Here is a 15789-nt window from a genome sequence, read left to right as displayed (position 1 = left end):
CCTGCGTGTGTCTTTGCGCATGCATGTGCACGACTTAGCCATGGCCAAGTCTGGCGCAGTCAACCAGGAAGCATCAGTCAGCCCATCATCAAAGGTCAGCTGCTCTTCCCCGGAGAGGCAAGACGTGCGGAGTGACTGTATTTACACTGGCCAATCTGCTGCCAGCATACGTCTTCCCTTAGACAATAGCAGTGTGAAGTGTGATAAGAAGCAAAAAATAACATGATGCATTTCGGCTAGTCGGCATCTCTCGTACGTGAACCTGAAACAAAAGGCAGGCTCATTCAGTGTAATCCAACAATGAAACTGCAGAGCGACTGTCGTACCGCAACAAAGGAAGTGCTTTGTCACACACATCTCTAATCTCCCTCATTAAGACCGAAGGCAAATCTAGCACAGTGGGATGGAACGCAGTCGACTCCCAACTAATCGAAGCGGCTCCCGTCATTCCCATTAAAACTGTAAGATTTCTCCTTGCGGATGATGTGACGTGGTCAATTGGGGACCGCTTTACACGATCGCGCAATTGTCAGTGTGTAACCCGCACCCCCTCCCGCCGGCCGTCTCACATAGTTGTGCCTAGAGGTCAGCTGGGTGCGATTAAAAATATTTTCAAGATGATAATGAAAATAATTTGTTCAATGAATTGATTTCAGAGGGAGTGAGAGGGATTGTCCCTCGTAGTATATTTATATTTAGTATATTTATGAATTAAATTTGATCAGGGACCGACTGAAATTTGTCATTTGTTTTATTTATTTATTTATTTCAAGTTTATTTCATGTTTATTTCAAGTTTGTTTCAAGTTTATTTCAAGTTTTTATTTATAGTTTATGTTATTATTTATTATTCTATTATTTAACAGTGGGTTGGAGTTGTACATGAGCCAAACTATTTATTCTGTTTATTATTATTATTATTATGGCTGCGCAATTAATCGAAATTCCATTACAATTTCAATTTTTACACTGCACAATTACAAAATCACCATAATGGTAAAAAAATAAAAGATTATTAATACTTATTTATTTTGAGTAGTTTTATTTTATATATTTGCATCTTTATTTTTATTTTTAAATGACTAATTTAATCAATCTTGTTTGGTCCAAAAGGAACTTACATATTTATAGTGTTTCAAATAATGCTTTTTAAATGTTTAAACATTTTCTTGTTTTGTACCAAAAAAAAATAATTGTTTCAATTATTACCAAAATAATAGTGTTTTTTAATTTTTTCCGTAATCGAGCAGCCATTATTATTATTGTTGTTGTTTTCTATTACTATTTATTATAAACTCCCGAAATTACCCATGGCCAGTCCGCCCCTGAATACGATCCACCACACATGTCCACGGAGCACCAAATCTGTCTGCTTGTGCCTCATTTAAATCCACCACAATCTCGTCGAACCACATGCTCCACAAGTTAGACCTGTTTCCTGTGAGTCTAAAATCTAGTGTACTTTTTGGTTTTGTTACGCCGAACGCAGTCAACTTTTCTGTCACCAAATTGTGAGATGCGCCTGGGGCACGGCAGCCACGGCGCAATCCGGTTTGGAAAAAAATAGGGCCCACAAAAGGTGTATGTTGAAGACTTCATGTGCTGCAATGAGTTTTGTGCGGCCTCTCTCAAAAAAACAGACCTACCTTACTTATGAAGCTATAAGCACACTCTGCAAACGATGAAGACATCGGCACTTGGCAAAATGGCAGGTGGTGAAGGGCACCACAAGGAAATTAGGATGTCATTTAGAAGAAAAAAAAATCTGGCTGTGTGATTGTGATGACGGTCATAAACTTGATTTGCTCCAGGATGCTGTTATGGCTGATATCATCAAACTCATCATCTCCCTTTTGCTTTGAGGGTTAATTTAGCCGAGCGACATCTGATGTTTTTGTCATGATTTTGTTTGTCACTGCGGGGTCAGAGGTGGCATGAAAAACGGATGACCGTTTGTTCAGGCCTATATTTCACCAGGGCTTTGCTGAGGGATAGGATGACTGTATTGTGACGAAAGTAATGGTCACATTCACTTTGAGAGTTTTACTAGCCACGTATCCCTGACCTGAAGAACTCCAGCGTGATTCATCTTCAGCCGGGTGACCGGGAATGGCCATGGGATGAAATATATTCCCGAGGCTCATGATAAATACCCCGGCAAGAGGCGCATGGGGCTGCAAAGTTCTTTATGTATGGTGGCGGAAGCGGTGCCTTACAGGTGCGACTTCCAATGCCACAAGAGTTCAACACTTCAACTTTGTGGCCACTGACGAGATGAATTATGAGCCTGTCTCAAAACGGAATCCCTAAACGACCCTTCTGAGCTGCTGAATTTAAAGTACAATGATCGGCCGGAGGTCTTTTGACTCTCCTCACAGATGGGCATCCATCATAAAGTGAGGTCACGCACGCTGAAACAAAAGTTCTATAACAGCAATTAGAGGAAGTAGCAATGAATGATGGAGTGACATGATGGACTGTAAAATGGGTGAAGGAAAGATTGGGGGGGGTTTGCGTTTGTGTGAGCATAAAGCCCATTCAATTATAAAGCCTGATTAACTATGTCAATTAAAGTGTGATAAATGCCCTCTCTGTTATTGACTGGCATCAGCGAAATCAATGAGCGGGGGAGAGAGCAGATGCTGGTCAGGATTGTAAGTGAGCATCGGGATCGTTTGGCGGTGACACCTGGCGGGGGCAGATAAAACTTCACTGCGTGATGCGCCGATAAGGATGCGAGGAATACCAGAGAGCCTCACCTGATTGACATACTTTGTTTGGCTTTTGAGAAAAGGTACGCACGGGGGAGATAGTGGATCTATGCATCGCGCGTTTGCTCGGTGCCTTTGGTTCGCCCCTTAAAGCCAAGCAAGCCAGTTCAAGGCAATGTTTATCCAATTAGCAGTTAGCTGACAAGCATTGTATTGCGTCTGCTCGTCTCTCAGTAGACTCGCGAGTCCAAATACCACAGCGTTGCCTTTTGTCTGGCCTTTGACTCGCCCAGACTATTGAATTTGGAAGATTTGACAAGAGGTGTAGTCTCTTTCAAATTTTTGGACATCTCACCGTGGGAGGTTGAGCGGTTTAGCTAGCTTTGTTTCGGTTAAAACACACTGCTTATACTCTGAAGGATTAAGGAGGCGATGTGTAATACTGCTGTGAGCAGAGATAAAGCATGGCAACAGGATAAGCTAACATTAGCATCAGTGTTTGTTTTTATTCCAAGCTTTGTATCGTCAAATGTTAGCCTTATCACTACTAATGCTATGTTTGTTATGAAATGTGTAGGATTTGTTCGGATTGTCTGTCTGAGCAAGAACATGATAATGCTTCAATCTCAATGTTTAGCTTCCTTCCTACGATGAATGGATACTAATGAAACATTTATCTTCCCCTCAGTCGCAAGCTCGTGTAATTTAATTGCGCACAGCTCAAGATGCTATTTGAAATTAGCACGATTCGTAAATCCAATTAATCAATTAGCCTCAGTTCAACAAAAATCAACTTGTCTTTCTGGAAGATGCGCAAAACATTCATCATCCAAGTTGTCAGTACTTGGTTTATTTTTGCTAGCAAACAACATAGCCAGTGTTAGCTATATTACTGAATGTGTAAGTGGTGTAATATTTGTTAGGATGATGAATCCCCTGTCATTTGAGCTACCCGGTAATTAGTTTGTCCATGTTTCACAAAACCAATAGTTTTTGTTGTCTGACTATAGTTAGCTTTGCAGCAGCAACTTTAGCACAGTTTGCTAACAACATAACCAGTGTTAGCTATATTACTGACTGTGTTATGAATCCCCTCAGTCATGTGAGCTACCCGGTAATTAGCTTGTCCATGTTTCACAGAACCAATCATTTTTTTTGTCTGACTATTGTTAGCTTTGCAGCAGCAACTTTAGCATTGTTTGCTAACAAACAACATAGCCAGTGTTAGCTATATTACTGACTGTGTAAGTGGTGTAATATTTGTTAGGATGAATCCCCTCGATCATGTGAGCAGCAACTTTAGCACAGTTTGCTATTAAACAACTCAGCTAGCTGTTAGCTATATTACTGACTTTGACTTTGACCTTTGTTACTCAAACTTAAAGGTGGACTCGATAAAGGTGGACTTGACTACATCTTTTTTTTTTAGGTACACATTTTCAACAGTACATGCAGGAAAAAGAGAAAAATCTCGTTATGTCACAAATGTCAAAATTATAAAGTGAGGATACTCTTCTTACGTATAGACTTTCATGTCTCAGATGTACTCACACCAATTAAAATGTGTCAACTTTGTGCATGCCGTTTCTAGTTCCTGAGACGCAGTACACATCCACAGTAGTGGAAAAACCCACTGTGTCCTTCAAATGTGTCATAATATCTAATGATGATCTGGTTTGTTCTTATTCCAATTCTTTCAGATCTTATAAAATGTAAATCACACATTATCCGCAGTTGCATGCTATCTTGTTTTGTTGCTCTTTTCTATTTTCTTGTCTTCACTGCTTTGAATTGTCTTCCTTCTTTTTGTCCTTGTCCTTTTCGCTGTCAACTCGGCACACACCAAGCAGCCGCGCTTTAACCTTCGCCTGTGTTCCGTGCACTTGAAAGGATTCGGCCGCGGCTGAATGTGTCCCCTTTTTGACTGCGTTCGCTTGACGCTACTACGCCCCCGTGGATCCCTGGGACAATGCCCTCCACAAAGGCCCCAGGAACATCTTCCTCCCCCGCCATGAAAATCCTCCAACTGTCGAAAGACAGCCATAGCAAATCCCATTCTCCTGCAAATGTCTGGGTGCAGTTATCATTTCCACACTGTATGCGGTTACCATGCTTTTGAGAGACAAGCATATTCTATATGAGAGACTTGAATCGCATACTGGGCAAATCTTTCGCTGTTGTGTTCTCATAGGAAAAAGAGAAAGGGTGGAGGAAAACATGAATATTTATCCGGGGCAGAAATGAGAGGAAGAAGAAAGACGGAACCTGTTTTCTTTTGAATTGTCTACAAATTTAAATAAAAGTCGAGCCATTTATATCCGGCTGGTGGTGTAATATTTGCTAATGCATTCTCTTAACTCTGTGTGAAACCTTCAGGGATGTCAAGCAGCGTTAAAGCGCCAAATGTCGTAACTGATTTTATTCGATTAAACGAATTGAGACCTTTACACAGCAGGTAATAAAACTCCTCGCAGGAGCCCACAGGTATTTCCATGCTACACCTGAGGGAGCCTTTTTGCTTGTAAATAATTCCCGGCCTTTTATTTCTTCATTTTTTTTCTCCTTACAGCCGTGAGCGGAACGGAGGACGTGGCGCTCTACGTGGGCATGGTGGCGGTGGCTCTGTGTCTGACCCTGCTGCTCATCATCGTGGTGCTGGTGTACCGGCGCAAGAAGGCCGGCCTGGATGCCGACGTGGCCGACTCGTCCATCCTCACTACTGGCTTCCAGCCGATGGGCATCAAGCCCAGCAAGCCAGGTGTGTGGGCGCCGCGGCCACGCAGGCCCCTCACCCACAGCAGTAGGACACTATTCTTTGCTTTACCCTCCTCTGTGCGTCCGTCAATCTGTCTGCCCGCTGTGACGGTGCCGCATTCATCGATATGTATCGTTAGGCCACGTTTCCGCCAAGGGATGCCATTCAGTTCTGTAAGGTGCATAGTGGAATGCTGCAGGGCGGGGGGGGGGCACAATTTTTCCATCAGTGCTACTAGGGGACCACATAGGACCATGCACATCCTAAACAGGTGTGTGACAAAAATGCTATTTTGGACGTGGACGAAATATGTGCTCTTAATATAGTTCATTTTTTATAATACATTTTTCAGATCAGCAAGCATCAAAGAGTTTTAAGCAAACAAGAGAATTACCACATACTGTGATTTGTTTTCTTCTTCTTTCTTTTCTCCAGTGCAAAGGGCTCTTTTGCATAAAAATTGGATTCAAGGACGGCACAAAACTGCTGAACAACAAACAGAATTAGGTTTCGAGAACTAATTTTGTGCATTTATTTGCTCCTCAAAAATCATCTCACTCAAAATGTTAATGCTATTGAGGTACTATGTTTGTCCTGAATATCATTCCAAATCTGCAAAAAATAATTCGGCCTACTCATGTTGTAGTACAGGGCAGACTCAATAAAGTGCAACTAAACCATGTCTGCCATCTAGTGGTGAATGGTGATATTACAACTGTGCAGTTCAGCACATGCAAATTCACATATTAATGGGTCAGATTTTTTTTTTTTTTTTGGGGGGGGGGGGGAGACAATGTTTGCGGTTTGAAAAAAAAAGTCAATATTTTTTTTTGGGGGGGGGGTTTCAAGGTGCCATGGTCCCTGGGCCGCCAGTTGCCCATCCCTAGTCTATTAGTACTTTGTTTGTGCCCTGAAAACACCCAGTACAGTTAAAAAAAATAAAATATATATATATATAAAACAGAGCTTGATCTAAACTTACTTTGTTGGGGTGAGGATAATGTTAGAGCTAGCATAGTCGTTGGTGATGCGCGCCTTCAGCAATGCTAAGCTAACAACCATTCTTTGCGTTACATTTGAACAGACTCTCTCCCCCGTTAACATGGCTGCCACATTTTAGCCTGCTCTAGTCTTCTTTAAGTAACTTTTGCCAAGACAGTAGCACAACTCCGAAACATTTGACCATCACAGCTAATTCTGAAGCTAACAGACAAACAGCTACTTTAGCTACTTCTGTCTGTTGAATCCAGGGTCTGCTGGTCTTCTGGAAAGTTTTACTGTACATATCAGAAGGTGTGAAAAGTACCAAAATAAGTTTTAAAATTTTAACCTTTGCTACTTGTTTTTTGATTCCCTGGTGTACAAACCAGTGGGGCAGAACGTCGCGAGACGCACTGTTGACCGGTTGACAGAAAATTGTTACCTGAAACAACAAGAATGGAAATAACACAAAGCCTGCCCTTTTAAAAAGGGCTGCGGATAAAGACTTTGTCACCTTCTTCTTCGTAAATTCATTTGCGGCATGCTTGTATTCCGGCTTGCTCCCCTTTTTAGCCATTAGTCTTATTTTTTTAGTCATTGTTTGTTTTGGTGAATTTGCAAACACACCAAAGGAATTTGTTCTGAATTATAGTTTACTCTTGAGCTAGATCTGGATTTACATGACCAACAGGTAGAGCGGCAATCTGAATTCAACCGTTTTGCTTGACGGAAACGTGGCTTAAGTACTGTGCGTCTTCTCCAGGTGGATGTGTTTGCAGTGGTTCAGTCTCAGAAAGAAATGTGTGTGTTTATCAGATTGCCTGACACTGCTTTGTGTTTTGCCATCACCTCATTGTCAAGAATTGCATCTTCTTCTTTTTTTCACCGTGTACGCCTGTGAGCTTTTTTTGTTCACGAGTAGTAGAAATACGACTTTGTGGCTTGTATGGGGGTGGAGAAGTGGGCTGCCGTGTTTGTGATTCAGAGTTGTTTGGTATTAATTGTTGAGCTGTTAAAGAGTCAAATGGAGAGAAGGAGGGGGAGGGCTGTCAAATGGCTGGGGTGTTTGTGCATTGTCGGGAGCGTGCGTGTTTTTCTCATCACCATGTGTCTTTCCTGTTTTTCTGTCACTTTTCTTGGTGTTGTGACAGCATCGGCGTGTGTGAGGTCTGCCGGCGCGAGCTAACAGCTCCCCTCTCGCCACTCATTGTTTTCCCTCTCCATCTTTTTTTTTTCCCACCCAAACAGAGAATTCTCATTTGCTTACCATCCAGCCCGATCTAACAAGCACCACCACCAGCTACCAGGGCACCCTGCGGGCCCGACACGATGCCACCGGAAAGTTTTCCATGACTAACGGGCCTCTGCTGGACCCGCTTCCCAAGGGTTCGCACACGCTGCACAATGGAAAGCTCAATTCAGACCCCGCCGACTTTGTGAGCAGGTTGTCCACTCAGAGCTACTTTAAAACGCTGTCCCGTGACGTGGCCAACACTTCTTATGGGACCTTCAACTTCTTGGGCGGCAGGCTGACAATTCCCAACACTGGTGAGTTTACTTTCATGTTGGATTTGCGCCCAAAATCCGTATTCGCTATTTGTATGGATATTATACACAAAAAAAATCTGATTTGATCTGGCCAAAAGCAGAACAAAGATTATTTTTTGTCTTTGGTCCAATTTTAAATGTATCTACACTGCTACTAACCTCAAACTAGCTAGCGTTAGCGTAGCTAAGATAGTTAGCATCTCCGGTCCGGCGTCCAAGTTTGAAAAGTCCCTTTCGTTTGTTGCTAGCATGCATTTTTTGTGGGTCAGGTTGTTTTTTGTCAGTTTTACACTATTTCCCTCCATTTTTTTTCATAGAAAACATATATTTAATGTTTATCAGCAGTTCATGAAGAATTTTGGGTGGTTTAAGTGGATTTTTGCTATTAGGGGGTTAGCGATTTAGCTTTTTTTAAAAAAAATTTTTTACTAAGTTTAATATAACTAAAAAGTTTTTTTCAAATATGGTTACTCTACTATTATTGGTGTGTCTAAAACAGTGGTCACCAACATGGTGTCCGTGAGTGCCCACCATGTAGCCTTCAAAGTCCACATGAGTAGGCCACAGTGAGATGCAACTTTATTTATTTATTTAGCTTCTTCTCTCTTTTTTTTGTACCACAGTTGTATTGTTGTAAATTTGGTAATGAAGATATTTTGAAAATAGATGTATTGTTGGTCAATATTGAAGTTTAAACCAAACCGTAACGTTCACGGGAAACAAGCTAGCAAGTGCAACAATGATGAGATCGATGATTTACCCAATTATTTTGAGCAAATTTGATATTAAAGTATGTATCAAACTGGTAGCCTTTCACATTATTTAGTACCCTAGAGGTAGCTCTGTTTTAAAAAGGTTGGTGTTCTTCAACATCCCCCCCATGATAAATGGGGGTTTCCTGTAATTAATGATGCTTTCATAGATGTAGTGGGTTAAATAAAACGCGGTTGCAAATAACTCATGTTTCCCTGAATCCTACTGGTTTATGACTTGCACAAAATTACATGAGCTTCCTGAACTAATTCCTTCGGAATGTGGTCAGCGGTGTGGAATAAATTGTTTTGAAGCAACTGAGATCAAGTAGAGGGCGCACTAAAGTAGAGGAAATATGCCACGCAGCTCTGCGTGATGACACCTTAATTCTGCTCATTACGACCTTAGCATTTAAGCAGGTGATCAGAAAATTTGATTAGCATCTCCCATCACATTAACATGCTCATTAATTTTCCTTCAATCAAGAAAAAGAAGACAAATCTACTGATAATATAAAGACTCATACACACACAACTGTAGCCACACCTAAAACAGCCATCCGGTCGGTATTGTGATTGCAAAATCGCAACACTCGTGGTCTTTTGAGTCCCCCTCGCCACCTGGTAACCATGGCGATTTCAATGCACATTCGCAGATGAGGTGTCGCCACAGCAACCCCTCTGTATTATTACAGTCCTTTTTTTCTTCTTGTCGACCTGGGAAATTTCCACCTCAACAACGCGAGATGTCGAAGTACATATTTTTCTTTCCACATTTTGCCCTTTTAATATGGTCTTTCTCTTTATGCAACAATGGCTGAATTTCAAAAGGAGGGACGGTATGAAGTCATTTTTCATTATAGTTAGTTTAGTAAAGTCAGTTTATCTGGTGGTAAAGTTGAATTGCTGCCGAAACTACCGTTCTCACTTGTTTCTTTTCATAATCGGGTGTTTCTTTATCAATCCTAATTGCAACCCCGAAAGGCCACTCTGCAGACCACGGTGAGCCGATTATCACAGCGCTGAGCATCCACTTTGACAGTCGAATGAAAACGTACCAAATGAAATGAGCTCAGAGAGATTCCAAGAATACAACCGAGAACAAATTATTTAAATTAGAGCTTTCAGTCATGATGACGGCCTGGCGAATCACTCGCTGATTTTATAAGGGTGCGTTAAACGCTAAAGATTTGTCTGGCGCGTGATTATGAAATATCCATAAGCACTTATCTCTACATTACTTTTTTTTTGGGGGGGGTGGGGGGAGTCAAGGTGACTACAAATGGCTATTTGACTGAATTTCCTGGAAGAACAATGGGAAAAAAAATTCATTACTATTTTAACAGAGGTCTTGTTGTAGATATCCCACTGTCCAAATTATTAGAGAGTGAAACAGCACGTCTGTAGTGCACCCAGTTTTGCTTCAAACACTAAATAACCACCAACTCCACACAAGTAAATTCTTATAATTGGTAATAAAATGAGTCATTGGTTAAAATGTCCATCCCTAATGGTTGGGTATTCCTTTAATGACATTTTTCATTGAATTTAGGTCATAATACATTAGTTTTTTTTTTTATTATTAGTTTGTCTCTTTTTATTTTTTTTATGCTTCATTTTAGTTGAGTTTTTATGTTTATATATATATATATATATATATATACACACAGTTTATAGAGACCATTAAAAAAAATATACAGCACTGAAAACTCATGTAAGACAAAAAACAAATGACATTTTTGCTACAATTATGGTTATTTTTAGTTAATTTTGTAAAATAAAGTTTGGCAGTTATTTTTGCAAACTTTTTTTTTAGTTATGAAAGTGTTATTTCAGTTTTCCCTTTTTTTCTTTTTTTCTTTCTTTTTTTTATTTCATTAATTTTCAATAATTGTAATAAACTTGTTTATGTTTGACACCATTTCCAAAAAGTCTTGAAAAATCTTGGTATTTCTAGTGAAAAGTGTAAATTTTCTAATTTGTGAAAGTGCTATTTGAATCACATTCAGGATGCGTATTGGACATCATCTTTTAATTTTAGCGTGACTAATTCCATCATTCCACATTTCCGTCTCTGGTTAAAAAAAAAAAAAGGTTGTTGTCATGCAGCACCTGTCTGAAATGGCCTCGTCTTAGCTGGCTATCCGGATGATAACTCTTTGGTTTTACAGGTGACAAATGTGTAAACCTTTTTTGGAGCGCTCTTGTTTTCACTCAATGTTTTATGCATGGGTTAACTTAAAGCCATGCAGCCTATACAATGCATCATCTCCTTGGGACACAGAAACACAATTTGCACTTGCATGCATTGAGTCGGAGCAGAGCCGTATAATTCTCGAACCTATTTTCGCCTGGTGCTGATTTGGTTGCGGCACATGGGAGATGGACTTTCGAGATCCTTCCTTACAGGGGCTGAGAGCATTTAAAGCAAACTCACCTGATTCAACAGATAAGCCGTTTTCGCAACCCTCACACTTGTGTCACCATTTTTGTACGGCGCTTAAAATAGATTTCCAAGTGGGTAATTGTGGCTTGACAATGCCCACACCGCTCAAACCACCTCAGCGGCTCTTTCTCTTTCCTCTAAGGTGCATTTGCGCTCTCAAGGGGATGCGAGGATTTTCCGGAGTCTTCTGTTCCTTGGTCTCAATTATCTACTTTGTGGCAGGCAGAACGCATTAAAACGACAATGCAGCGCAGGCTTTTGTCTCTGCTAATTGTCAACCACAGGAGACGTGCGTCACCTGGGCTTGCCGGCGCAGAGATTTGCATCTTCTCGGGCCGCTCGTGACCTTCACAGTGGATTTGTTTTGCTGTTTGCGCAGCCGTGCGGTTTTGTCGAGGCCCGGCCGTCTTTGCGCGATGACAAAAGCCGTGTTGGGTCTGAACAAATGAGCCCCCTCCTTCTCACCACCGCCTCTCTCTACCTTTTCTTATTTGCATTAGGAATCAGCCTGCTGATTCCTCCTGAGGCCATCCCCAGAGGCAAGATCTATGAGATTTATCTCACCGTTCAGAAAAAGGAGGATTTAAGGTGGGTCCCTTAAGCACCGCCTGTTTGTTTTGATGTCTTAAGAGTCCATGCCGGTGCTCTCGAAGAGGGATGTGAGCAAACAATTACGTCTAGTCGTCATAGTGAACGCTTAATAGACTACAAGTCCAAGTTCAGTAAGTTAACAACTCTAATTGCAATAGATAAACTCTTTCATATTAATTCATGGTTCATTGGTCTTTGAGTTCAAGCATAAACCTAACCTATAAGCCAAAACATTTATGCATAATAAATGGGATGTTCGATACCACTTTTTTTCTGACAAATACCTGTATGAGTACTCAACTCTTCAGATACTAAGTACCGATACCACTAGTACTATTGATACAATATATAAATATATAGGCTGACCTATACATCCCAATATAGCATTTTTCCTTAAAATTATATGAAATTAATTGGCATATACAAGTATATTTGTATCTGTTTCCGTTTTGTAGAAATTAGCATTATAAATAGCTCAGGTTCATTTTTGTTCACAAACCTGTTGAAAACACTGTCAAAAAGATCTTGTTGCAACATGGCCCTGGTTGATCTCGTATACTCTGCTGCCACCTGCTGGCCCGTTTTTGTAACAACTACCATTGCTTCAACCATTCTGTCCAATTCAGAGGCTGCATCAAAGCTTTCTGTATGCGCTAGCATAAAAAAATACTAATAATTAAAAAAAAAAACTATAAATACGTCTTTGGGACCATGGCAATATTTGAAATAGAAATAAAATAATTAATTTCATGCCATTTTAAGGGGAATTTTTTTTTTCATAGGTATTTCTTTAAAATCATCTGTCATTTGTTTTTGTTTTTTCAACTTTATGTTCGTATCAAAAGTAGTAGTGGTATCGATACTTGGTACTTTCTCTTTGTATCGGTGACTACTCAAGAGTACTCATACTGCTATCAGTCTGAAAAAAGTGGCATTGAACATCCCTAGTAAAAAAGCACGGCTTTTACTATGGCTTTAAAAGCATTTACACTTGGGGCTGACCTGACTTGCATGCTTGGAATGTGCGACATTGTCTGGCATTCCTCACAACCAACCTTGTAACGCGGACCTTCATTATACAGTCGGCTAATTTGCGGAGGTGACAATGTCACATGCTTCCTTAAAGCCAGCACTAATAAGTCCAGCAAAAGCTCTTCATTCTGCTTCATGCCGCCCTCTCTCTCTCTCCCATAGGTTACCCTTGGCCGGCTGCCAGACCCTGATCAGTCCCGTTGTGAGCTGCGGGCCTCCGGGGGTGGTCCTGAGCCGACCCGTCATCCTGAGCATGGACCAGTGCTCGGACGCATGTCTTGATAACTGGGCCGTCCGCCTCAAGAAGCAGACCTACGAGGGTGCTTGGGAGGTGAGATGGCACCATAGCGCCAACTGTTGATCCTCAACTCGTTTGTTCCCCAAAACATATAAATACGTTCTAGTTAAAATATCACCATGCTCCCAAAGACGTATTTATATGTTTTTGTTTGTTTGTTGTTGTTTTTATGCTAGAGCATACAGAAGGCTTTGATGCAGCCTCTGAACTGAAGAGAATGGGTCAAGCAACGGTAGTTATTACAAAAATGGGCAGCAGGTGGCAGCAGAGTATAAGAGATCAACCAGGGCTACGTTGAAAACAAGCTGATTTACCCACAGTTCTAAATAGATTTGTGAATAATGATGAAACTTAGCTTTATTCTAATGCTAACTGCAAAACGGAAACCTATAGAAATATACTTTTTCTTACTGATCTTTATTTTTGTAGATTCCATGTTTTTATAGCAATAGAACACAATATTCTGGGCCTTGCAAAATCAGTAAAACAGCCGGGAGCAAAGGGCGTTGCTTCAGGAAAAATGGCTGGGAGTTAATGAGTTAAGAGAACTAGACCACAGAGTCTGCTGTCCAATCAGGCCCAACACGTGACCCCAAGAAAGTTTCCTTGTAATGCCAGAATAAAAGGCTGTAAGCGCCGTCTTTTTCAAGCTCAGTAGTTGCCAAGCAACGTAATTCGCAAAAATGACTTACTTCAAAGTACTTTTAGTGCTTGTTGGCTATTTCTGCTTGTAATTACAGTTGAAGGTGGAGCTCCCTCCCCATGTTTCTGGCCGTGAAATTAGAAATTCGAGGATGAAGTTGGCGAGAAGTTTTAGGCATCTACAAACATGGTTTGAGGCAGCAATTGGTAAGACCGCTCGCTGGTGGGCTTTGGAATATTAGGAGCTCGTCTCTCATGTTCAATATTGCGCATAAATAATTCACCCTCGCCGTGTGCGGTGGCAGCGGAATGGATCGGCCTGTCCGAGGCAGGAGTTTGACCTACGCTTTTAATCATCCATCCGACCAAATTTAGCCCAACTGCATGACCACCATCGGAGGAAAGTGGACAAAGGAAAGAATGTCGTGTCAGCGTTTTGAAGAAGGCACAGAGGAAATGAAAGCAGGAGCAGGCGCAAGGGAAATGAATCGCTCCTGGAGTGAGCACTCAGCGGCGTAATTGAGCCGTCCCGCACATCCAGGAAATATTCAGATGATGAAAAAGTGTGACTCTGTTGTGGTTGCATAGCAAATGAATTGTGTCGATACTAATTCCACGGATGTCGATGGCGCGCCGTCCCATAGATCAGATCGTTTGGCAGCCGTAATGCTCGCCTCAGCCTGATGCGGCCAACGGGACGAGACAGTCAACTGGCATGATGGACTTTCCAGAGAAGACATTGTCACCTCCACTCCAATTTGTCGCCATCAAATTAGCATAGTGTTGTCGTAAAAATAGTCCTGATCTCTGCTTGTTTTTGTTTTTTTAGGTCTCCCATCATTATTACTGGAGATGCTGTTGTAGCACAGCTGCCGCTCTGACATTTTCAAATCCGTCCTCTTTCTCATTGGAAAATAAGTAGCAGTTAATACTTGTGCAGCTGTCATCTTTTTTTTTTTTTTTTTTTTTAATCAACCCTGATCACATCAGGCAACAGTGATTTGTTATACATGAAATTGAAAAGTTGTTTTCATCTCACTTAACTTAAAACTGGGAAATGTTCCAAAATTGTCACAAATCCAATATTTACCAAACCTCCTTTTGCTAGAGCCATCGATTTTCACCAGGAATCCATTTGTCTCTTTTCATACGCATTAAAAAATGCTGGCTTGTTTTCCTAACCCACTCGCTGGGTCGCACTTTGAGCACATTGGGTTACTTTTACTCAAGGTTGGGTTAATAATTTTTCACCAACAAGATTGCCTGCACCCTTAAAACTGTTGGGCGAAAAATAACCCAATTTTGGTAAAAAAAAAAAAATCTAAAATGAAATTAAAAAAATTGATCAACCTGCTTCTTGGGTCATTTGTGCAAAAAAAAAAAAAAGTGTGTGTTGTGTTGTACAAGACAACCCAGAAAGTCAGGTCAAATTGACCCAAGCAGCGGGTCAGTCAATTTTTTGACCAAAATTGGGTTATTTTTGACCCAACGGTTTGTAAGTTTGGATTTAGCCGGGCTGTCCGCTCAAGCTGGTGCACATTTTGGACAGGTTTAGATTCCTAACAATTTCCCCCTTTCCAGAGATCCTTTTTTTTTTATGCTGTCCATTTCAAATATGACATTACCTTAACACCTTAAGATCACAAGCTCACTTAATAAATCAAATGACTGCGTGACCTTTCATTCCCAACTTTTTGTCCTCACCTCTTCTAGGACGTCCTGCTGATGGGTGAGGAGCTGACGTCGGACCCTTATTACTGCCAACTGGAGGCCGAGACGTGCCAACTGTTTTCCGAGCAGCTGGGCACCTTCGCCTTGGTTGGGGAGTCTCTGCACATGGGCGCCGCCAAGCGCTTGAGACTGGTGCTCTTCTCCGACGCTTACTGCTCCACGCTGGAGTACAACATCAGGGTCTACTGCATGGACGACACGCAGGATGTCTTTAAGGTACGCGGCCATGTCACTTTTCCGTGTTCTGTAAAATTTTACAGGCAATGTTTAGTAGAGGCATTTGGTTAAGCACTCTTGAGAACA

The 15789-nt window shown here is 41.3% G+C and overlaps 1 protein-coding gene across 4 annotated transcripts in view; it reads left to right on the top strand.

Moving 5' to 3' along the window:
• The window catches only part of unc5a (unc-5 netrin receptor A), a 186524-nt gene that overhangs the window by 143849 nt on the left and 26886 nt on the right, over positions 1-15789 (top strand). For 2 of the 4 annotated variants that reach the window (XM_077577805.1, XM_077577803.1), the window contains 5 exons: positions 5280-5468; positions 7695-7994; positions 11693-11780; positions 12978-13146; positions 15469-15702. In XM_077577805.1, the coding sequence (XP_077433931.1) occupies positions 5280-5468; positions 7695-7994; positions 11693-11780; positions 12978-13146; positions 15469-15702 (980 nt within the window). Of the gene's footprint in view, positions 1-5279; positions 5511-7694; positions 7995-11692; positions 11781-12977; positions 13147-15468; positions 15703-15789 lie in introns of all 4 variants that reach the window. The other 2 variants (XM_077577804.1, XM_077577802.1) reach the window with 1 other exon arrangement.

Source organism: Vanacampus margaritifer, chromosome 10 (genome assembly GCF_051991255.1).
Source record: "Vanacampus margaritifer isolate UIUO_Vmar chromosome 10, RoL_Vmar_1.0, whole genome shotgun sequence".
Taxonomy (NCBI): Eukaryota; Metazoa; Chordata; class Actinopteri; order Syngnathiformes; family Syngnathidae; genus Vanacampus; species Vanacampus margaritifer.
The sequence above is the reverse complement of the archived record's forward strand: the minus strand, read 5'-3'. Positions and strand labels throughout refer to the sequence as shown.